The 23,891-nt window shown below is 34.6% G+C and overlaps 1 protein-coding gene across 5 annotated transcripts in view; it reads left to right on the top strand.

The window, feature by feature from the left end:
* CDC27 (cell division cycle 27) overlaps positions 1 to 23,891 on the top strand; it is a 59,281-nt gene that overhangs the window by 31,723 nt on the left and 3,667 nt on the right. For 2 of the 5 annotated variants that reach the window (XM_032616238.1, XM_032616241.1), the window contains exons 9-18: positions 536 to 651; positions 8,676 to 8,775; positions 10,003 to 10,210; positions 10,423 to 10,595; positions 13,469 to 13,621; positions 14,523 to 14,731; positions 16,582 to 16,699; positions 19,030 to 19,158; positions 22,287 to 22,361; positions 23,174 to 23,330. In XM_032616238.1, coding sequence (XP_032472129.1) covers positions 536 to 651; positions 8,676 to 8,775; positions 10,003 to 10,210; positions 10,423 to 10,595; positions 13,469 to 13,621; positions 14,523 to 14,731; positions 16,582 to 16,699; positions 19,030 to 19,158; positions 22,287 to 22,361; positions 23,174 to 23,330 — 1,438 coding nt within the window. Of the gene's footprint in view, positions 1 to 535; positions 652 to 8,675; positions 8,776 to 10,002; positions 10,211 to 10,422; positions 10,596 to 13,468; positions 13,622 to 14,522; positions 14,732 to 16,581; positions 16,700 to 19,029; positions 19,159 to 22,286; positions 22,362 to 23,154; positions 23,331 to 23,891 lie in introns of all 5 variants that reach the window. The other 3 variants (XR_004347440.1, XM_032616240.1, XM_032616239.1) reach the window with 3 other exon arrangements.

Below are 23,891 nucleotides of genomic sequence, written 5' to 3'. Positions count from 1 at the left end.
AAATGCTAATTCTAAGAGCAATATTCTTAGAATTTGGAAAATAATCAGATGATTTTTTTTTAATCTACTCCTCTGAATTACTCTAGAACTGTTTTTACTAAGTGCCAAAGAAGGGATATAAAATCTTACTGTATTATTATTTTTTTATGTATACTAAGTTAGATCATAAATCTTGAGAATAGTAGCTGTCTTAAAGTTCTTCAGCATTTAGCCCAACTGGGAAAGATATATAAATAAATGGCTTCTAGGAATTTTGAGCCTTTCCCTGGAAACTAAAGTTGAAAGATGAAAGGATAGTATAAGGGTAAAAATACTGAGGTTAATATGAAGAAATAGGCTGATGTTCATTCTAATATAACATTAAATTAACCTAAAATGACATAAATAATGACATTAATAATTTGTGTTTTCAGATGACAGACTGTATATAATATGAAATCTTGTATTGGGAAAATGTAGATGGGCACATCATGATGTCTTTTATCATTTACAGTGCAATTTATAATTCAAACCTTAGACTTTTTGTGTTTTACAGTCTGTTGCCAGAATCGGCCAAACTGGAACAAAGTCTGTCTTCTCACAGAGTGGAAACAGTCGAGAGGTAACTCCAATTCTTGTTGCACAAACACAAAGTTCTGGCCCACAAACAAGGTATTTGTTATGGTGTCATTATTTGATACTGTTCATTATTTAATATTGTTTCTTATTGTGAAACATGATTGTAATCCTTCAGTTTAGGCAGGTTTTGACTGTCCCAAGAATTCTAGAATGACTATTTTAAATTTTGAATATGTTAAATTTGAAATTTCTAACTTACTGAAAAACGAGTTTAATTTTTAGTTGAGTATTATTATGCAAATAAAGACAAGAGTTAGCTAAAATACCTTTTTACTCTAAATTGCCTCATGAATTTGTTTGAACTAGATATTCTGAGCAGTCCTCCAAAATAATTTTCTTCTTTTTTTATATGACCTTCTCCACTGGTCAAGTACAGATAGATTATTCTCCCCTTCCCCTATTATGCATTTCTATAAACAGATCATAATACTAATCTTCCAATAAATCTTCAAATAATGAATCCATTTCCACACAGAAGTGGTGTTAAGTAGGATCTCTCTTGTTCAAGGACTCAAAAATAAATTATAGCTAATATTTTAAGAGAAAGCTCTAACTTTGTCTCCTAAAATAATGAACATGTACCATAAGTCTTAAAACAGACGTACGTGCGCATACACCTTGACTATATAAAAGGCCTCAATATTTCTAAAATGCCAGGATGGTAAGTCTCATCATGAGGGCCAGCTCTCAGGCAGGTGACAGTGATTGCCTCAGGCTCAGTTATGAGAAGGAGCCTGAGGCCTCCTGCAGAGCAGCATTAATCAGGCCAAGTATATGCTAGTCTTGAAGAATACATAAACATAATTTACTGAATTATACATTTCACTTTAAACAAATATACTAACTAATATGCATCAACTATAATGATTTTGTGTTCTTTGTATTCTTTTTTTAAGTTAAGGTATAGTTGATATACACCACTTTATCTTCTTTATTGCTTATTTTAGTTTCCTACAGCTACTGTAACAAAGTACCACAAACTGGGTGGCTTAAAACAACAGAAATTTATTCACTTACAGTTCTAGAAGCTATAATCCAAAATCAAGGTATAGACAGGGCCATGCTTCTTCTGAAGCCACTAGGAGAGGATCCTTATCTTTCTAGCTTCTGGTAGCCCCAGGCATTCCTTATTTTGTGGTAGTACAACTCAGTATTTGCCTCTGTCTCCACATAGCCATCTTCCCTGTGTGCCTCTGTATTCAGATTTCCTTTTTCTTATTAGGACATCAGTCATGTTGATTTAGGGCCCACCCTGATGACCTCATCTTAACTTGATTACATCTAAAAAGACCATATTTCCCAAAAAGTTCACATTAACAGTACCAGGGGTTAGGGCTTCAACATATCCTTTTGGAGATACAATTCAACCCATAACATTGCCTTATTAACACTTACTCTTTATTTTGTCTTTTTAGAGGTCGTTTTAGGGTTTATATTACACATTTTAACTTATCAAAGTCTACCTTCACATAATACTTTACCATGTCACATACAGTATAAAACCTTATAACGGTATATTTTCATGCTCCTCTCTCAGTCCGTATGCTATTGCTGTCATATATTTTACTTTAGAGTGATTGTTGTAGTTTCTGCCTTAAATAGTTATCTTTAACAGAGACTTTTTTTTAATAAGAAAAAGAAGTCTGTTTTATAGATACCCACATATTTACTGTTTCTGGCGCTCTGTTTCTTTCTGTAGATCCAAATTTCAATTTGGTATTTTTTTTTCTTCATCTTGAAGGACTTCTTTTAACATTTCTTGTAGTCTAGGTCTGTTAGTAATGAATTTTTTTTCAGCCTTTGTATGCAGAAGAAAGTTTTAAGTTCACCTTTGTTTTTATTTTTGAAAGATATTTTCACTGGGTATTGAATTCTTTTTTTAAAATATTTATTTATTTTGGCTGCACTATGTCTTAGTTGCAACATGCAGAATCTTCGTTGAGGCATGCGGAATCTTTAGTTGTGGCATGTGGACTTATTAGTTGCAGCATGTGGGCTTCTTAGTTTCAGCATGTGGACCCTTAGTTGTGGCATGAATTCAAGATCTAACAGTTCCCCGACCAGGGATCGAACCTGGGCCCCATGTATTGGGAGCACGGAGTCTTACCCATTGGACCACCAGGGAAGTCCTGGGTATGGAATTCTAGTTGACAGGTTTTTTTTTCTTTAAAGATGTTGCTTTCCTGTCTACTGGCTTGCATTGCTTCTGACAAGAAGCCTGTTGCCATCCTCATTTTTGTTTCTCTATGTATGTAATCTCTCTTTTCTCTGACTCTTAAGATATTTTCTTTATCACTGATAATTAAACCATTTGATTATGATGTGCTGTAGTGTGTTTTCTCCTTTCTTGGCCTTCAAATTCATTGAGCTCCTTGGATCTGTAAGTTGATAGTTTTCATCAAATTTAGCTAATTTGGGGGCATTATTTCTTCAAATACTTTTTCTGTCCATGTCCTTCTCTCTCATTCTGGGACTTCAAGTACATGTATATTAGACTGTTTAAAGTTGTCCCACAGTTCACTAATACTCTGTTCTTTTTTGTTTCCAGTCTTTTTCTTCTTTCATTTTGGATGGGGTTTACTACTGTGTCGTCAAGCTAACGAATCTTTTCTTCTGCAGTGTCTAATCTGCTGTTAATCCCATTCAGGGGGTGTGTGTGTGTGTGTGTGTGTGTGTGTGTGTGTGTGTGTGTGTGTGTGTGTGTGTGTGTGTGTGTGTGTGTGTGTATTTTATCTCAGGCATTCTGTTTTTCATCTCTAGAAGTTTGATTTGGTTCTCTCATTAACATGCCCATGCTTTCTTCTACCTTTTTTAACATATGGAACTACATTTTATAGTAGCTCTTCTAATGATCTTAACTACTAAGTCTTACTGTGTCTGTTTTTTATTGATTGGTTTTTCTCTTCAGTATAGGTTATATTTTTCTGCTTCTTTCCATGCCAGGGTTTTTTTGTATGCCGGTTATTGGAAATTTTACATGGTTGAGTGCTGGACTTTTTGTATCCTTTTAAGTATTTTTCAAGTTTTGTTCTGGGATGCACTTAAATTTTTTTTTAATATCTTTATTGGAGTATAATTGCTTTACATTGTTGTGTTAGTCGCTGCTGTATAACAAAATGAATCAGCTATACGTATACACATAACCCCATATCCCCTCCCTCTTGTGTCTCCCTCCCACACTCCCTATCCCACCCCTCTAGGTGGTCACAAAGCACTGAGCTTATCTTCTTGTGCTATGCAGCTGCTTCTCACTAGCTATCTGTTTTACTTTTGGTAGTGTATATATGTCAATGCCACTCTCTCACTTTGTCCCAGCTTACCGTTCCCCCTCCCCGTGTCCTCAAGTCCATTCTCTACATCTGCGTCTTTATTCCTGTCCTGCCCCTAGGTTCTTCAGAACCTTTTTTTTTTTTAGATTCCATATATATGTGTTAGCATACGGTATTTGTTTTTCTCTTTCTGACTTACTTTACTCTGTACGACAGATTCTAGGTCCATCCACCTCACTACAAATAACTCAATTTTGTTTCTTTTTGTGGCTGAGTAATATTCCATTGTATATATGTGCCACATCTTCTTTATCCATTCATCTGTCATTGGACACTTAGGTTGCTTCCATGTCCTGACTCTTGTAAATAGTGCTGCAATGAACATTGTGGTACATGACTTTTTTTGAATTATGGTTTTCTCAGGGTATATGCTCAGTAGTGGGATTGCTGTGTCATATGGTAGTTCTATTTTTAGTTTTTTAAGGAACCTCCATACTGTTCTCCATAGTGGCTGTATCAATTTACATTCCCACCAACAGTGCAAGAGGGTCCCCTTTTCTCCACACCCTCTCCAGCATTTATTGTTTGTAGATTTTTTGATGATGGCCATTCTGACCAGTGTGAGGTGATACCTCATTGTAGTTTTGATTTGCATTTTTCTAATGATTAGTGATGTTGAGCATCCTTTCATGTGTTTGTTGGCAATGTGTATCTTCTTTGGAGAAATGTCTATTTAGGTCTTCTGCCCATTTTTGGATTGGGTTGTTTGTTTTTTTGATATTGAGCTGCATGAGCTGCTTGTATATTTTGGAGATTAATTGGTCAGTTGCTTCGTTTGCAAATATTTTCTCCCATTCTGAGGGCTGTCTTTTCGTCTTGTTTATGGTTTCCTTTGCTGTGCTTTTAAGTTTCATTAGGTCCCATATGTTTATTTTTGTTTTTATTTCCATTTCTCTAGGAGATGGGTCAAAAAGGATCTTGCTGTGATTTATGTTGTAGAGTGTTCTGCCTATGTTTTCCTCTAAGAGTTTTATAGTGTTTGGCCTTACATTTAGGTCTTTAATCCATTTTGAGTTTATTTTTGTGTGTGGTGTTAGGGAGTGTTCTAATTTCATTCTTTTACATGTAGCTGTCCAGTTTTCCCAGCACCACTTATTGAAGAGGCTGTCTTTTCTCCATTGTATATTCTTGCCTCCTTTATCAAAGATAAGGTGACCATATGTGGGATGCACTTAAATTACTTGTTAACAGCTTGATCCTTTCAGGTTTTGCTTTTTAATTTGTTCGGTGGGACAAGAGCAGCCTTTAGTCTGGATTAATTTTGCCCCACTTTGAATACTGTACTCAATGGTCTGTTTAGTATGAGGTTTTTTCACTCTGGCTATTGAAAATATGAGCCATTCCAAGGTGAGCTCCAAGAATTGTTCTGCCTGCTCCTTTTCAGTAGTTCTTTCACCACATTCTGGTAGTTTCCTCACTGCAATACTGTAAAGCAATTCTGATGCTAACTACCCAGACTTAGCATAGATTTTGCAGGCTATGGTCACAGTCCCAACAAGACTGTCATCAAGTCTTACTGACTTGCCAGTTACAAGCTCAGGGGTTCCCCAGGCCACTCACACTTCTAGCCAACTGGCTACAAATTTGAGGATTCATGCTAGCCCCTCAGGTTTGATAATTTGCTAGAACAACTTACAGAATCTAGGAGAGTGCTATACTTAAAATTACAGTTTTATTATAAAAGATACAGAGCAGGACCAGACAGATGAGACCCGTAAGTTAAGATCTGGGAGAGTACTGAATACAAGAGCCTCCGTGTCTCCATGTGGAATCAAGATGTCACCCTCTCGGCATATCTGTGTGTTCATCAACCAGGAAACTCAACCAAGATTTGATGTTCAGAGTTTTAAATGGGTTTTATTACATAGGCATGATGTATTGTGTCATTGATCCCTTGAATGAACTTAGTCTCCAGCCACCTTCCCCTTCCTGGAGGAGGTCAGGCTAATATCACCTAGCTCAAAGCCCAGCCCTCTAGTTACATGGTTAATCTTTCCAATATGGCCAGCCTCCCATCCTGAAACTATCTAGGACCCCACCATGAGTCACTTCATTAGCATAAACTTAGGCATGGTCCCAGACACCCACAATGAGTAACAAAGATATCACTTGGGAAATTCTGAAGATTTAAAAGCTCCCTATCAGCAACTTGGGACAAGACTAGGCAAATTATCATACAACACTCAAACACCTGCACTGGTCAGTTTTCAACTGAAGACTCTAAGGAAACCTCTTACAGATCTTTGGAGCTCCCCTCTTTGTAGCGCTCTCCTTTCTGGTGCTGCAACTTGCAGATTCTAACTGCCTTGGCTTCCCTGAATTCTCAACATTTTCTTCTCAACACACGGAGTCCACTGAGCTGTAGTTGTGTTCCCCTTCCCTGCCCTGCATCCTCAGAACTTTCCTCAGGCATGTGCTACCTGCTGTCCAGTGTCTGAAAAACATTGTTTCATATATTTTGTTCAGTATTATAGTTGATTACGATGGGAGAATAAATCTGGAATAAATAATTCCATATTACTCTATCATAATTGGTAGAAGTCTGTTCTTTTATTTAGTACTCTTAGCTAAATCACCCAAGAAAGTTTGTGTGTCATCGTTTTCTCCACATGTTAACCTCTAAAACTCATTTCTATAATCTTTCCAAGGCATTTTCCTATAATTACTAGGATATTTCATATTTTATTGCAAAGCCATAAGATGATGCTATTTACAAAAACTTTTTAAAATGGTATTTCATATAATTGGCACATAGTCAAATTAAGTAGTAAGTGGTAGAACCTGATTTTAAACTTCAACAGTCTGATTCTGGAGCACATGCCTTTCAGTGTCAAACTCCTAGTTAAACAGATGCAGTATCCTGTTTCACTTTTCTGGTGCCTGTCAGACTTTGAGTTTTTTATTTTGTCAGATGGCCCTTTGGAGCTAACAGAACCCTAATGAAAATTATAATACAGGGATGTCTTCTTTAACCTCCTAGCCCCAGAACTCTCTTATTATTTTTACTTCTACCCCCACAAGATGTATGTTACCCTCATGTAGGCTTCTGCCTGTTTAAAGCAAGCTCAGCATCTTTCTCAGGCTTGTCCTCCCTATAAACTGCTCCGTACTATGAAGTTATTCCCTCCTACTTCTCAGGCAAAAGTCTTTTCTATAGTTACGTAATCTTATTGACAAAATATAGCTTACATGTATAGTATAAATGGCACATAGTTGTTCCTGCCAAGTAAAGGATAATGGTACTTTTAAAAATGAATAGGTTTCTGGAAAAGGCAAAACTATGGGAACAGTAAAAAGGTAAGTAGTTGCCAAGGAAGGAGGAGGGATGAGTAGGCAGAGTACAGAGGATTTTTAGGGCAGTGAAAACATTCTGTATGATAACATAATGATGGATGCATGTCATAATACATTTTTCCAAACCCATAGAATATACAAAACCAAGAGTGGCCTCTAAGGTAAACTATGGGCTTTGGATGATTATCAGTGAGTGACAATGTGACAGTCACTGTAGATTCATCAACTGTAACATTGTTCCACTTTGGTGGGGGATGCTGATAACGGGGGAGGCCGTGCATGTGTGGGAGCAGGGAGTATATAGAAATTCTCTGCACCTTCCCCTCAGTTTTGCTGTGAACCTTAAACTGTGCTAAAAAAAATAGTATTAATAAAAAAATTATCATTAAAAAGTAAATTGGTCAACCCAAATGACCTCACTTGCTGAAATCTCTACATTGAGATTGTATCTTTGAAAGCCTGTGCATTCTTTTATTCACTGGTCAGCTTCTCTTTTATTTTCAGAAGCTTCTTTGACCCAGACTCAGGTAATTAGTAGGATTTCCCATAAGCTGTATAAACTGTAAATAGTTTAGTCCATAGACTTAATGTCAATTAGATAATTTGAGGTTTAAATCTGCTTGCTTTCTAACAATGGAATTCTTTTTTTTTAATTGAACTATAGTTGATTTACAAAATTGTATTAGTTTCAGGTGTACAGCAAAATTATTTGTTTTACATACGTACATATATATATATATATATATATATACATACACATATATTCTTTTTCAGATTCTTTTCCATTGTAGGTTATTATAAGATACTGAATATAGTTCCCTGTGCTATACAGTAAATCCTTGTTTATCTATTTTATGTATACTGTGTGTATCAAGAATAGAATTCTTATATCTTAAGATTTGCCTTTAAAGTAAAAAAAAAAAAATCTATCCAAGTGATTATTAGATTCCTTTTGCTCTAAACAGAATAATCCCTTGGTGTGGCTGTTTGAATTTACAGGGTAATAACTTCCCAGGTATCAATTGTTCTAGTGGTATTTATTTGTTGGCAAATACCCCACATTTAGACTGTCCATGTCCAGCTTTCTTTTTCTTTTTCTCTAACTTGCTATAGTTGCAAATGAGGGCTAGAGATAATTGGTTTTTAGATGCCTTTACTATTTATTGACCCATAATTTTTATGTGGATTCTTTTAAGTTCAAATTAGCAATTTCAGATAGAGTGAAGATCTGTGCTATAATTTTTATCATTTTATCGTAACAAGAATCATTTTTTAAATAAGAGTTTTCATAGGGGGATGAGAAAAGGACTGATGTCATCAATTTTAGAATGCAAACATGTTGAATGCTTATTTTTTAATATACTTGAATTGAAACAATAGTTAATGGTCATAAACTGAGTTTTTTTTTTAATGTCTACTTTTATAATTTTTTAGTACAACACCTCAGGTATTGAGCCCCACTATCACATCTCCCCCAAATGCACTGCCTCGAAGAAGTTCACGACTTTTTACTAGTGACAGCTCTACAACCAAGGTAATTTAAAGATTTCTGTATATCACATTTACTTAATGCTTCCTCCTCTAAAATTTCTGTTCATCGATGACTCAATGTCTGATGAATAAATTAGGAGACTATTTAAAAATTTTTTAATGTTTTTTAATTTGGAGGACCATCTGTAACATTTGTAAATTTTCTTGGTCCTTTAATAAATATAACATTGTAGAAATTACAAAATTATAGTGATGGAGAGCAGGTCAGTGGTTATTAGGAGTTAGAACTGAGGGGAGGATGTGACTTTTACAGCATAGCACAAGGGAATTTCTTTGTGTAGTGGTAGAGCAGTCTTATATCTTTATTGTGGTAGTTGATTACACAGATCCATACATGTGACAAAATTATACTGAAGTATACACACCAAAATTTTTTAAAAGGTGCATGTGAAAACTGATGAAATCCAAATAAGATCTATAGTTTTGGTTGCTAGTGTTGTACCAATTCCGATTTCCTGGATTTGATGGTGTACTACGGTTATGTCAAATGTTACCATTGCTAAAAGTTGTGGGAAGAGTAAATGGAAATTTTCTGTGTTTTCTTTGCACGTTTTTTTGCACAATTGGAGGAACTTATACCTTTGGTAAATTTTCTTCATCTATTGACAAATATTATGGACAGTCTTTAACTTTGACATATATAGATCAGCAATTTTGTACCTTATAGATTACAATGCTCTGAGACAATTAGATAGTTGTTGTATCTACTTACTTTCTTATTTTTAAATAATAAATGAAAGTGATGGTTTTTAAAAAATGTTTGTTTATTTATTTATTTGGCTGCATTGGGTCGTAGTTGCGGCACGTGGGCTCTTCGTTGCGGCACGCGGGCTTCTCTCTAGTTGTGGTGCATGGGCCTAGTTGCCCCACGGCATGTGGGATCTTAGTTCCCCAGCCAGGGATCGAACCCACGTCTCCTGCATTGGAAGGTGGATTCTTAACCATGGGACCACCAGGGAAGTCCCAAAAGTGATATACTTTCAATAAAGAGAAATGCTTAAAGCTAATGTACCTTAAACACTAGTTAGTTACTATGATTTATTTTCAGAATTGTTGCATTCCAAATTAAATGACTTTGATGACTTGTTTTCTGAGAAAAATACAGATCAATCAAAACTGTTTATTTTATATCTAATACTTGAGAAAAGGGTTGGGGGGATGTCTAAAATAAATGAGTATAATAAGTGTGGGATTTTCCTTCTTGTTACAGGAGAATAGCAAAAAATTAAAAATGAAGTTTCCGCCTAAAATCCCAAACAGAAAAACAAAGAGTAAAACTAATAAAGGAGGAATAACTCAACCTAACATAAATGATAGCCTAGAAATAACTAAATTAGACTCTGCAATCATTTCAGAAGGGAAAATCTCCACAATCACACCTCAGATCCAGGCATTTAATCTACAGAAAGCAGCAGCAGGTCTGTTTTAAATGCTTAATGTCTTCTTTGTATTTTATTTTATTTTATTCACTTATTTTAAGTAAATTTATTTATGTTCATTAAAGTGCTTTCCATTTTTTTCTGGATAGATGTTGGAATTTTTAATGAATTATTTTGTAATTAGCCTTTCTAGAAAACCAGACTGCTTTACTGTGTTTTTCTCCTTTGTTTACTACATTGTTTTCTCCTAGAAGGTTTGATGAGCCTTCTTCGTGAAATGGGGAAAGGTTATTTAGCTTTGTGCTCATACAACTGCAAAGAAGCTATAAATATCTTGAGCCACCTACCTTCTCACCACTACAATACTGGTTGGGTCCTGTGCCAGATTGGAAGGGCCTATTTTGAACTTTCAGAGTACATGCAAGTAAGTATGAAAAACAGTTATATATGCCTTTCTAGAGATAATTTAAATTTAATTAAAATGCTTATGCTTGAGAAGCCTAGATATAAAGGGTCAGTATTTATTATGTAATGTCTATATTTATTTTGTCACTATATATATATATATATATATATATATATATATATATATATATATATGAGCACAATTCTTTCTTGTGTTAAGGGGTAGTTTAAATTCTTTGGGATTACTTGAGGTAGATTTGTAGAGAACCCAAGTCATCCATACATTCTTTTTTTTTTAAATTTATTTTTCCTTTTTTTTTTTTGGCTTGTGTCGGGTCTTAGTTGGGGCACACAGGATCTTTGTTGAGGCATGCAGGATCTTTTTGTTACGGCACATGGTCTGCTTGGGTTTCTCTCTAGTTGTGCCGCTCGGCCTTCTCTCTAGTTGTGGCAGGAAGGTATTCTCTCTCTAGTTGTGGCACACGGGCTCTGTAGTTTGTGGCATGCGGGCTCTCTCCTTGAGGCATGAGCTCAATAGTTGTGGCACGCGGGCTTAGTTGCCCCACAGCATGTGGGATCTTAGTTCCCGACCAGAGATGGGACCCGCGTCCCCTGCTTGAAAGGTGGGTTCTTTAACCCTGGACCACCAGGGAGGTCCCCATCGATACATTCTTATGTGAAACATTTGTACTCTACTTAGTTGGATCTGAAAATATGTATTTACCATGTAATAGATATTTATAATCAATTCTTTCTACTATATATATAGAGTTCTTACTGGGATGACTTTTTGGCATTTAGTATGTTTTATAAATTTAATACTATGAAGAAAGTTGTATGTAATGGAGAACATAATGTCCATATTACAAGGCTTTTATCATTTTAATTTTAATTATATTTGTTGCTTAAGTTATCTGTTTAAATCAGGAAAGGAGAGGATGATTAGCCTAAAGCCAAAGAAAATTCTAATTTATTCCCCATTTCTTCTTTCAAAGCACTTCATCCCCCTGCCCCTAAACTTAAAATTAGAAAAACGTTTAAAAAAACTTTAAGAAACCTATATATTAGTAAAATTTCTCTAACATAAATTATTTAAAGTTGATAATAAGGTCACTTATTTGCCCTGATTACTTTCAGCATATATTTGAGTGCATGTTGTATCCTAGACCTTATTCTGTACTGTAATATAGCTAGACAGATAATTGCTTGCCTTCAGAGAGCTTACTTTCTAGTAAGAGACATATTGTAAGCCAATAAATATGTAAGGACAGGCAATAAGCATATGAAAGAAATAGCAATAATAATAGCAATAAGCATATGACATAGCAATAAGTCATATGAAAGAAAAATGAAGCATGGTAAGGAGATTGGGAGACAGTGAAGTATGGTGCTATTTTTTTAAAAACATGCTCAGAAAAAGGTTACTTCTCCCTGAATGAGCCATGCAAAGCTCTAGGGGTGAAGTGTACTTCCAGGTAGAGAATAAATGCAGAATTGTAATTTATTGTAAATTACAATTGTAATTTATCTTATAATTTTTGTAATCCATCTTGTAATAAATTGTAATTTATCTTGTAATTTTGAGTACTAAAGAAAAAAGAGTTGTAGACAGAAAGACTTTTTCATTGCTGGATTGTGGTTTTTTTAATTGGTACACAGGTAAAAGCTTTGTGTGGATTATTTCTTATTTATTGTTTCACAGGTACTTTACATGAATTTTATTGTTACCCCTAATTATAGAGCAGATGTAGACCCAGATATTTAACTAAAGAAAGCCTTTGTTTTAACTTAATTTAGTAAGTTTTTTTTTCATTTTCCTTTTTGTCTATGGCACAGTCACTTTTCAGAGGAAGCAATAGATTCTGAAAAATTTTAAACCAGAAGGTTTCCAAAACCTGTATTTAGCAGGTAGTTAGGTCTGTCTTCTCTTAACCAATGCATGTTTGAAAAATGCCCATTTGAAAAACTTATCTGTATAACTTTTAAGGGATTCAGGGAAGTCACAAATCTAAGCTAAATTTAGATAGTATATGGCCATATGTAAGAATTGTTCCTATTTTTCTAGTTTTATAAGTTCTGTTTCCATATTTTGTCATCTTCATTTCATTAAGAGTAGACCAGATATTCCTTATTCTAAACTAAACTTGACTTTCAGAATTTTTAACTTACTGAATTGATAAACTGGGGAGCTACATAACCCAAAGCCTCAAACTTCAGGGGAGAGAAGCACAGTTCTGGAAGCTTTGAGTGTGGTGAGGAAAAACTTTGACCTGGTAGCTGAGAAGGGACCCTAAAGTCAAGAGAGTGCTGCAGAAGAAAAGGGAATTATACTAGGCAGGGACTATAGTTCCTAGCAGGTAAGACATTGATGAAAATATTCAGTGCTCCACATGCCATAGGGTTGGTGGCCAGCCAAGCCTGTTTTTCCCCTGAAGTTTTCAGCTCAACCTCTTAATAATCAGTACAAAAATAGGTTTTGTATTACACAGGTCATTCTTCTCTCACCTTTCCTGAGAATTATTCTATAAAGCCATAATTAAAACATGGAATAGTGTTTTTTGAGAATAAAATAATTGACTTCTTTTTAAATTATTGACTTTGTATAGATCTCTCTTCTGTCTTTTTGGTGGAAACAAATTTTCTTTTCAGAATTCATGTTCCTGCCATAACTTGTTTATAAAAACTAGGTTAAGTGTGAATATGATTACATCAATATTTGACTTACCATGGAAGGTTGCTCAATTTGGCCATGTGTTAGTATCAATACTAGTTCACATAAGCAGTGTAAAACAAGGCAGCGTTTAGGTCCTATGAGAACAGTGCCCAGCACTCTCCCTCTGTATATGTAAATTGTATCAACTTGTTTTTCCCTTACTAGTTTTTATATTTCAGGCTGAAAGAATATTCTCAGAGGTTAGAAGAATTGAGAATTACAGAGTCGAAGGCATGGAGATCTACTCTACAACACTTTGGCATCTTCAAAAGGATGTTGCTCTTTCAGTTCTTTCGAAAGACTTAACAGATATGGATAAAAATTCACCAGAGGTAAATTAACTGAAACACTTTGCTTATGTGGCTATCTTTTTTTAATTTTTTTTTTTTTTTTCCTCACCAGCGCAGCTTGTGGGATTTTAGTTCCCTGACCAGGGAGTGAACCCAGGCCCTAGGCAGTGAGAGTGCAGAATCCTAACCACTGAACCACCAGGGAATTCCCTGTAGCTATCTTTTGATCATCTTTACCAAACGGAAATGACCCGAATCATTCATTTAGTATCACCCACACTTATTTTCGTATTCTTCTGTATAGGCAGGGACTCAGAGAAGAAGGGGAAATCCTAGAGTATATGGTGCGGATCCACAAATAGAAAAATCATAAAGCAGGTTTTTCATTCAGGTTTAATCAAGATTTGGTTTTGTTATAATTGCTGTTGTCACCAAGAGTAGAGTTCATTAAACAGAAATAGAGATTTTTTTTAAAGTGTTCATTTTAAATTAAAATAATAATTTTAACTGTCATTTTAAGACATAGGCGCAGTTTACATGTTTCAGTCCTATAAGGATTTTATTTCTGTGCACCTCAAGAATATTTAGTGGTACTTCTGTAACATATTTAAGCTTCTGTAGTCTCCATGAACACTGAATTGGCAAATACTGAACCATTGCTCCTAGGGGAAATACACACACACATATAACACTTGGATCCACCAGTGATCACTAAAGCACTGCAAGTATTGATTTTGGTTTTACAAATAAATTTTAGAAAGTAGACAAATTTGCCAATATGGAATCCATGAATGAGGATCGACTATATTAAAACTCTTTCAATTGTTGTCTTTCTGTTCTAAATAAGATCTGAGTCTTGATTTTAGTCATAGATTGCTTTTGTTAGAAAAAAATAAAACAAAATTTTAATTGTGCATTTGGTTCTTGTTTCCATTTTTTTAAGGCCTGGTGTGCTGCAGGGAACTGTTTCAGTTTGCAACGGGAACATGATATTGCGATTAAATTCTTCCAGAGAGCTATCCAGGTTGATCCAAATTATGCTTATGCCTATACTCTATTAGGGCATGAGTTTGTGTTAACTGAAGAATTAGACAAAGCATTAGCTTGTTTTCGAAATGCTATCAGAGTCAATCCTAGACATTATAATGCATGGTAAGTGCTAACAAAGTGCAAAGGCAGTGTCTTATTGATGGGGCTGATACTTAGTAATTTTTCTTGTTAGATATCTCTTTGTTGTCATGAATTTGATTACTAACTAATACTTAAGAATGGTACCTAAGAGTTGATAACTTCTAACCAAAATGGTTTTTTATGTGGAATTTATACCTTTAACAAACTCTTAACTAATGCCAATAGAATTCCAGATCCTTATATTCAACAGTTTCAACCTTTTCTCCTACCAAATTTTTGCAAATAGGTGGTTTTGTTACTTTGATTTGCTACTTTTTCTTAGAACACTAAAATGGTGATTAACATAGAAAGTGGTTGGGACTGTGGAAGGTTAATCTTTTGGGTTAATCATTATAGCAATTTTCTATTTGTCACTAAATCTGAAGCACTAGATTATTGAAATATATTTTTTCATTTGTGTATATGTGTTTTTTAATGGATATCTCATTTCTAAGTAGTTACATTGCCTGAAAGATGGCCTGATAAGTGCTAGCTTCTGCCGACCTATTAAACAGTCAGGCTTGCCAACATTCACATAAAGTTCTCTGTGATATTTTCAGAGCTCAGTTCTTAATAGGACTTCTGTTGTTTTTTAAATATGTACTGTCTGTTCTGCTATATTGCAATAGTTGCATTCTTAAAAAAACTTTACCATATCAAATATTATGCTATACAAATAATTGTTTCAATTAGAGAAAAGGAGGAATAGTTAGACTAGCAAGGTTTTACTGGGAAGAATTTCAATATTGAGTTATTTAGGTAACTATATAAGTATTTAACTAAACATTAAGCAAATGTGTTTTTCCAACTCCAATCTTCAGTTATCTCCACTTTCACCATTATTAGCACAGAACTTTTCATACCTTTTCTTCACCTCTAACACAATTATAATAATAAACAAAACCACACAGATAAAGCAGATATACTGTTGTGCTTTTTTTCTTAATTATTTGGTGTTTATTCCCCATCATCATTAGCTAGTTTAGCCAAGAGGGATCCTTAATGTAAATCTGTCACAATGTGTTCATTTGATGTTTTGAAATTCAGGAAAAATACCTGTATGTGAAGTTACTATACTGTTACATAGTCTTTAAAATGTATAATTTTGAAGTCTATTTGAAGCCTTTAAAAAATTTAATTTTGAAGTCTGTAAATTTTGAAATCTATAGGAGCATATTTTTGGCACAGTGAGTGGGGAGACGGGATGGAAGCAGAACATGACACTATGCATATTCTAATTATAGTATAAAATATATATGCATTTGGACAAATAACATGGAATTAGCATTGTTAGGAGTTTAGGGTCTAGAATCATAAAGGAAGGAACTGATTAGAATCCTTATTAGCTGTATAACTTTGGGCAAGTTATTTAACTTCTCTAAGCCTCAGTTTCTTTATTTAAAAATGTGATTGGTAACAGTACCTATCTCCTTGGTTCCTTCTAGGATTAAATGAGGTAAATCACACAAAGAATTTAACAAAATTCTTGGCACACACACATGATAACCACTCAGTAAAAATTAGTTACTAAATCTAGGTTGTAGTGGTGGGTCTAAGGATGTGGTTTCTTTTTTCCCTCATTGTTATAGTTTTATTTGATTGATTGATTGATTGATTGACTGGATTGGATTTATTGTTTTTACCTGTGAAAGTGACTTGGCTAGAATTCTTGGACAATTTTTTATCATGACTGATCGTTTTTGCCTATCCTAAGACCATCAGTATTTTTCTACTGGTTTATTAAAATGCCACATTCCATACATATCCTTTTATTAGTTGAACTAAATTAGCAGTTCATATCCCTAAAATTGTACTTTATTTTAAACTCTCAGGTATGGTTTAGGAATGATTTATTACAAGCAAGAAAAATTCAGCCTTGCAGAAATGCATTTCCAGAAAGCACTTGACATCAACCCTCAAAGTTCAGTTTTGCTTTGCCACATTGGAGTAGTAAGTAGCTTTCTAAGTATTGTTCAGTTAATCCCTTTTGAAATGTTTGTTATTGACTTAATTGCTATAATGAAAATTAGGGCTTTTTGTTATTGTTATTCTTGAAACAATATCCTAGATTCTTTTACAGCCAAAAATATTGCCTTTTTGCTTGGCATAAAGAGAAATCACTGGAGTACCCTCATTCCTTGGGCAAGTTAATTTCTCTGAGGTTCTATTTTATGAATGACAAGTAATACCACCTTGCATACCTCATAGGGTTATTATAACATTCATATGAGATACTTCATATTTTTGAGTGTTATTATAACACTCATATGAGATACTTCATATTTTTGAAAGCAGTTTTCCATATTAATATTTAGCTCCTAAATTAAGTAATTAATAATTTAAGGCAAATTATTTCCTGTATTTTAGCCTCTGAGTGATATAGATATGTCAGGACTAATTAAAATTATTATAAGGCAGTGTGGATTGCCAATTTTATATATTTTTTTAATGTATCTGATAATAAGTTGTACTTTGATAAGATAGGAGAAAAGGTATGTTTGCTTTTTAAAATCTCATTTACTAGTTTCTCTGCAAGCATGGTACCTTAAGTTCTTTTTCTTGCCCTCTCACCCCCTTCTCCTCTCCCTCTTTCCTTCCCCTGCCCCTTTTTCTTTCTCTCAGCAAGTTTGGCTTTTGTGTGAGCAAGTGTACAATATGAGGAAAATTATATTAGTTTGGAATTTCACTGTTCATTTTAGAGGAAGAATTCTAGTTCTTTATAATAATTTTCTTAAAAATTGACATGGTAACTTCTTTTATAGTTAGATACTGTGCAAAAAATATAAAGTATGTCAAATTAAAGATTTTTTTTCCCATCACTTAAGATAAACCAAACTTGATTATCTCTTGATACCTTTTAGTGAAGTTGAACATATTTTATAGTAGGCTTGCTTCTAAAGTTATTGTGGAACAGATTGTTTTATAATTTTGAGTGGTTTCTTTGAAGTTTTTAGATAAAAGAGTATGCTTCTCTGTTAGGAAACTAGTATTTAGGATTTCAGTTCTGTGGGCAAAATATTTGGCCACATGTAGTAATAACCTTCTGCAAAGATCATTGCATAGATGAATTTAGCACCAGATGTTGGCGGTACCTACTCTCGCATTCTTGTTGGTTAAAGTTCCACAATCACATCCATTCACTCCACTTTATTTTATTTTATTAACTTATTTATTTATTTTAATTGAGATTTTCAAGGAACATAATTTCAGTTTTAATCCCACTTTCCAATCACACTCAAATTCCAGGTAAGAGACTGGGTCATGGTTTCATAATTATACAATATAAAACAGACAAAGTGTGATGGTTGAACACCCCCCACTGGCCAGTTTCTAAAGCCCGTAGTCCAGCACTGTGTGATCTGTGGGTTCTGAGACCTACAAAGGTCACTTATCTTTGCTATAGTTTCCCTGTTTTTGTTTTTTCTTGAAGTATAGTTGATTTACAATGTTGTGTTAGTTTCAGGTTTTCAGCAAGATGATTCAGTTTTATATATATATATATATATATATATATATATATATATATATATATATTCTTTTTCAGATTCTTTCCCATTATAGGTTATTATGAGATATTGAATATAGTTCCCTGTGCTATACAGTAGGTCCTTGCTGTTTATGTATTTTGTATATAGTAGTCTGTATCTGTTAGTCCCAAACTCCTAATTTATCCCTCCCCGACCCCTTTCCCTTTGGTAATCATAAGTTTGTTTTCTATGTCTGTGAGTCTTTTCCACTTCATTTTTAACATATAATTCATCTAAGGAGGAACAGAGCAGAATATGAGTACACAGGAATAAATAGTGAGACTTGGTTGGGTTTTTTTAAGTTATTTAAAATAAATTATTTACTACCCAGAATTACAGATTAATGGTTTTCAAATATGTAAAGCAGAAGGACCATTTTTAAAACAAATTCCTAAAATATGTAAAAGTGTAATTGTTCCGAGTGAAACAGGGTTGGTAAGTTTTAGAGCCAAATCCTCTAGGGGTTCTTGGAAAGTTTCGAAAAGTCTAATATTTAGAGGACCATAATAAATCTGTTAAAATGTGAGTATTACCTAGCTAAATAGTACAGATTTTCTTGAGAAGGAAGACAGAGGTTTTTCTTATCTTTTAGGCTTAAAGGTAACCAACTATCTACTCTAAAGATAGAATCTTGATTATCATTATGTAGGGTAATGGTGAATTGGGAGCTATGTTGGTTTTGAGTCACACTATTTGGTTTTCACCTTTCCTCATAAATATCAAAAGGAAAAGTAGGATCTTTATTTCTTACAGGTTCAGCACGCACTGAAAAAATCTGAAAAGGCTTTGGATACCCTAAACAAAGCCATTGTTATTGATCCTAAGAACCCTCTATGCAAATTTCACAGAGCCTCAGTTTTATTTGCAAATGAAAAATATAAGGTAAGATATATACATGTATCTTAATCGTCTCCAACGTTGTACTGCTTAAGTTTTGCCCCTTTTTTAATAAACTAAAAGTTATTTATACTTGAATTTTTATCTTAAATAGTCTATTTTCCCCATTTTTAAAAGCTATTAATTTCTTTTTTGTGCCTGTGTGATTTTATTTCTTCATGAGAAGTACTCATGGGAAGGATGGGTGTATGGATATTTAGGAATATATGGTTATCCCTTGAAAAGATTTCCTACGTGGAAAGGCAGTTATCTTAAATGTAAAACATAAACCATCCTGTTAGGACCAAAATATGCGAACAGATGACAAATGAATGTGTGCATTTTTCAATAAGTATTTATTTGAGTATCTGTTATATGTCAGGCACTAGGAATATAGTGGCAAGTGAAGCAACCATATTTCCTGCCTTTGAATAGCTTACCATCTAGTACCCTTCTAGAGGGAGAACAGACATTAATCAAATAATCACAAGAATAATACATAAAGGAAAAGTATATATAGTGAGTTATGAGATCTTATAACAGGGAGACTAGGTAATCATAAACTATGAATCCAAAGTTTTGATTTTAAATTCAGGTTACTTTTTAAATAAATTCAGGCTCTTTCTACTAAAAACAGTTAAAAACTTACCAAAAAAATACCCGAAATTTAAGTGCACGGAAAAACTTGGGCTAAATAATCCATTTTAGTGGACTCTTTCCCTAGAAATCTGTTATTCCAGTACACATTGAAATTTGCTGAAATCGAAAAATACAAACTCGGTGGTAAGCCCTTAACTTTTTACAAGACTAAGAAAGATATATAAAGTGATTAAATGTATAATTTATTCTTTGTCATTTATTCAGTAATTCTTATAGTCTCGCTCTGGTTTTCTTTATGAAGTGGATGTCTAATCCTACTGTTCTGTCCTTTTAAAACTTCTTTTAAATCTAATAAACACTTTTAACTTGCTCTTTGAAGCACTATAATTGTAATTCAGCATTTGTTTTCATTTTTTTGCTTCACTGTACTTCTCTAGATATGCGGTCAGGTTTTTCTGTTGAAGGATTTTATTCAATTTATTGTTCTTAAAGCCATCTTAATGCCACCACACCTACCAGGAATGCCATGTAAATCAGCCTTATACTTGCTTCAAGAAGCTCATGTTCTAATCTGATCCACTGTCCAGGCTGTAATGGTTATAGTCATTTTTGAGGACCAGCTTGGGGCTTGGCTACTTTGATGCATGGATTAGATACAGGTAGAAAAAGGGCATAAGGAACAGTTACTGATTGCTTCTGAAATGTCTTGCCTCCAAAATGAAAATCAAATTGTGTTAGAGGGCCACCTCAGTCTCTGTGGCAAAAACATTGCTAGACACCACCCTATTTAATGTGTTGTGTTGGTATCTAGTTGTGTAAGTCTTAAAGTCTTTTAGAGCAAAAATGAGAACTCTGGTGCTGTGTTAGACACTATTTCTCAATATTTCTCACTATTTCTCACTATTTTTCTATTTGCAAATAGATTATCGGGGGGAGGCATGATAGATACATGAAATTTTGATAACAGTTGTAACATATAGTCATAGGAAAAAACACACATCACTTCTAAACTGTGTGAACTGTGTGTGGTGTAGAAGTATAGAAGTTTTGGGGTATGTTATCTTGATTAAAATTTCTTTAAAGCAGTGACTCTCAAAGTATGGTCTGGGAACTTCTGGTGGGGCTGGTCCCAAAAACCCTTTCAAGAAGTCCACAAGGTCAAAACTATTTTCATAATAATATTTAGATGTTATTTGCCTTTTTCACTTTCATTTTCTCCCCAGTGTAAAGTGGAATGTTTCACAAATTACTTGATGTGATATCATAACAGATTGAATGCAGAAGCAGATAAGAGAGTCCAGCTGTCTTCTGTTAACCAGAGAGTTGCAAAAATGTTGAACAGTGTCACTCTTCTCACTGATCTTTTATTGTTCTGATTAGAAATATATTATGTTAATTAACATAACTAGGCTAGATTCCTAACAGTGGGATTGCTGAATCAATGTTTACCTGCAGTTGTTAACTTAATAGATAATGCTAAGTTGTCCTCACAGAGAGGTTGCATCAATTTACAATTCTGCCCTCAGTGATGAGAATACCTGATTTCCCTCACTCATGGTAACTTCATGTAACATCAAACTTTTTATTTTTGTCCACTTACTAGGTGAAAAATTGACAGTATCTCATTTGGGGAGCCAGTTTTTTGGATTTTTTTGTTTTTTATTTTTGGCTGCGTTGGGTCTTTGCTGCTGCGCTCGGGCTTTGCGGCGAGCGGGGGCCACTCTTTGTTGTGGTGTGTGGGCTTCTCGTTGCGGAGCATGGGCTCCAGGCACATGGGCTTCAGTAGTTGCAGCACGTGGGCTCAGCAGCTGTGGCTCACGGGCTCTAGAGCGCAGGCTCAGCAGTTGTGGCACACAGGCTTAGTTGCTCCGTGGCATGTGGGATCTTCCCAGATCAGGGCTCGAACCCATGTCCCCCGCATTGGCAGGCAGACTCCCAACCACTTCGCCACCAGGGAAGCCCCAGTTTTTATTTTTAATCATCATATCTTTCTTTTAAATACAAATGCAATTTTCCTATCTGTCTTTTCAATCTCCTGAACCCTTTAGCAGTGGTCAGAAAATTGCTAGATAATTTTAACTCAATTCAGAGGGTTAAATTTTAGGCTCTTCATCATTAGTTAAAATGGCAGGTTGGTATTCAAAGCTTAGTGCTGGTGTCAGGGAGAAGGTAAATTAACAGAACTTCAGAGTTGTTCTGCAACTTAGTTTTTAAAACACTTTCATATACAGTGTGATGGAGTTTAGTTATTTTAAACAAAATGGTGACAAAAGCAAGGGTTGTCACCTCCATATTTCACAAAGAATTGTGTGTGTTTTCAGTAAATTTTGGTGAATTCCTGCCACTTCTTAGTTCCTGTTGTCATAAGTATTTTCCTTGCATTTTATTTTCACAACAAGAATTAATGCAACAAGGAAGTACATTGATTAAGATCTAGTAAGCTTTAGTTAAGATGATTTGGGAAATTAAATAAAAACACTTGCTTAGTCAAAACTGTACTATTTTGCTACTGTGTTTTTCTTTGCTTTTTTCAGTCTGCTTTACAAGAACTTGAAGAATTGAAACAAATTGTTCCCAAAGAGTCCCTCGTTTACTTCTTAATAGGAAAGGTAAAGATTGGGGCCCTGGTTCTAAACTGTGACTTTCATAACATATTAATTTTTGAAGAGTAAATATAATATTTTATTGTGCAATATCTGTTGAGCAAATTCAACTAGAGCTCTGAACTAATTGCTCTGGAAATAAAGAATGGATTTAGTTTTAACACTTAAGAAGATGACACCCTACTGAAGAAGCAAGAACATACACCCTATAACCCTAATCCTTCTATAGTTTTGGAAGTGTATTAGCACTTGCAGCCAATGGCCAGTAATGAGTTCCTAACTGAGGCTACCTCAAGGAAAGCCCTTAGCTTCCAGTTATCAATAAAATACTCAAACATCCCCCAAAAGAAGAAAAGTAACGCCGCTGTGTTGTTTAGTTTGAAAAAATGGCTTGCAAAATTTCCAAGGCCAGACTAGTCAGGATTTTACACACTGGGCCCCCAGATGCCAGTTGGTTAAGGTAGCTGAGGACAGTGGACAGGTGCTGAGAGTTGATGTAACTCCGTTTAAAATCAGTGTAAATGAATGCTAATCAAGCAACTTATAGTCCATTTCTTTCCATTATCATTGTTCCAGACAGAGTGAGATTTATTGGAAGCTCACTACCTGAGAGATATAGGCAAGGAATTCTGAAAATAATATCTGAATATATTAAAAGGAACTCAAAAGTTGGTATGAATTCTTCGATAGGATGAAAATGTCCTACTCATCAGAATGAATTTATAGCACATAATCAAGAGCCTAATTTAAAATGTTTAGGATTTTATAGCTGAAGCTTACAACTTAATGAAAAATGTAGTGCTGCTGTTTATTTTTAGGTTTACAAGAAGTTAGGTCAAACGCACCTCGCCCTGATGAATTTCTCTTGGGCTATGGATTTAGATCCTAAAGGAGCCAATAACCAGATTAAAGAGGCAATTGATAAGCGCTACCTTCCAGATGATGAGGAGCCAATCACCCAAGAGGAACAGATCAGTGAGTATCATCCATGTGAATTAGGTTTATATGTGGTTATTCAAACTAGAAAGCTAGTGAAACACCACATCAGAGTTGGTAAGATGAAACAGATATTTCTTTATGGCACAGAATAAACATGGAAATTTTTTTGAGTATTCAGAAAGCTACCTTTTGTATACGGATTTAGGGACTGCTTTTTTATTTTATCTCTAACCATGTTAGATTCTTTATACCAAATGAAATTTTAGGGAAATTGAACAGGGTCGTATAATAACAGCGTGCATATGGAGCCAGGTAACTAGTTTCAGTTCTGGATCTAGTTTGCTGTGTGATTTTTGACAAATCCATTGCTAATTTTTACCTAAGCTTCAATCTATGTAACTAATGCCTGCCTCATCTGCTTCATAGGAACGTGGTAGGAGGAGAAAAGATGATAGGTGTGACTATGTTGAAAATATTATAAGTGCTAAGTGAGTGAATAATAAATTTGTGCACTTTTAAAGCACTGACAGGTCTGTAGTGGCTATTCAAATTCTATGTAGCTCTCACAAACCTAAAACCTAAATATATGGCGAATGT

The sequence above is a fragment of the Phocoena sinus genome, chromosome 20 (assembly GCF_008692025.1).
Source record: "Phocoena sinus isolate mPhoSin1 chromosome 20, mPhoSin1.pri, whole genome shotgun sequence".
Classification (NCBI taxonomy): Eukaryota; Metazoa; Chordata; class Mammalia; order Artiodactyla; family Phocoenidae; genus Phocoena; species Phocoena sinus.
This window is presented reverse-complemented; position numbering and strand designations above follow the sequence as displayed.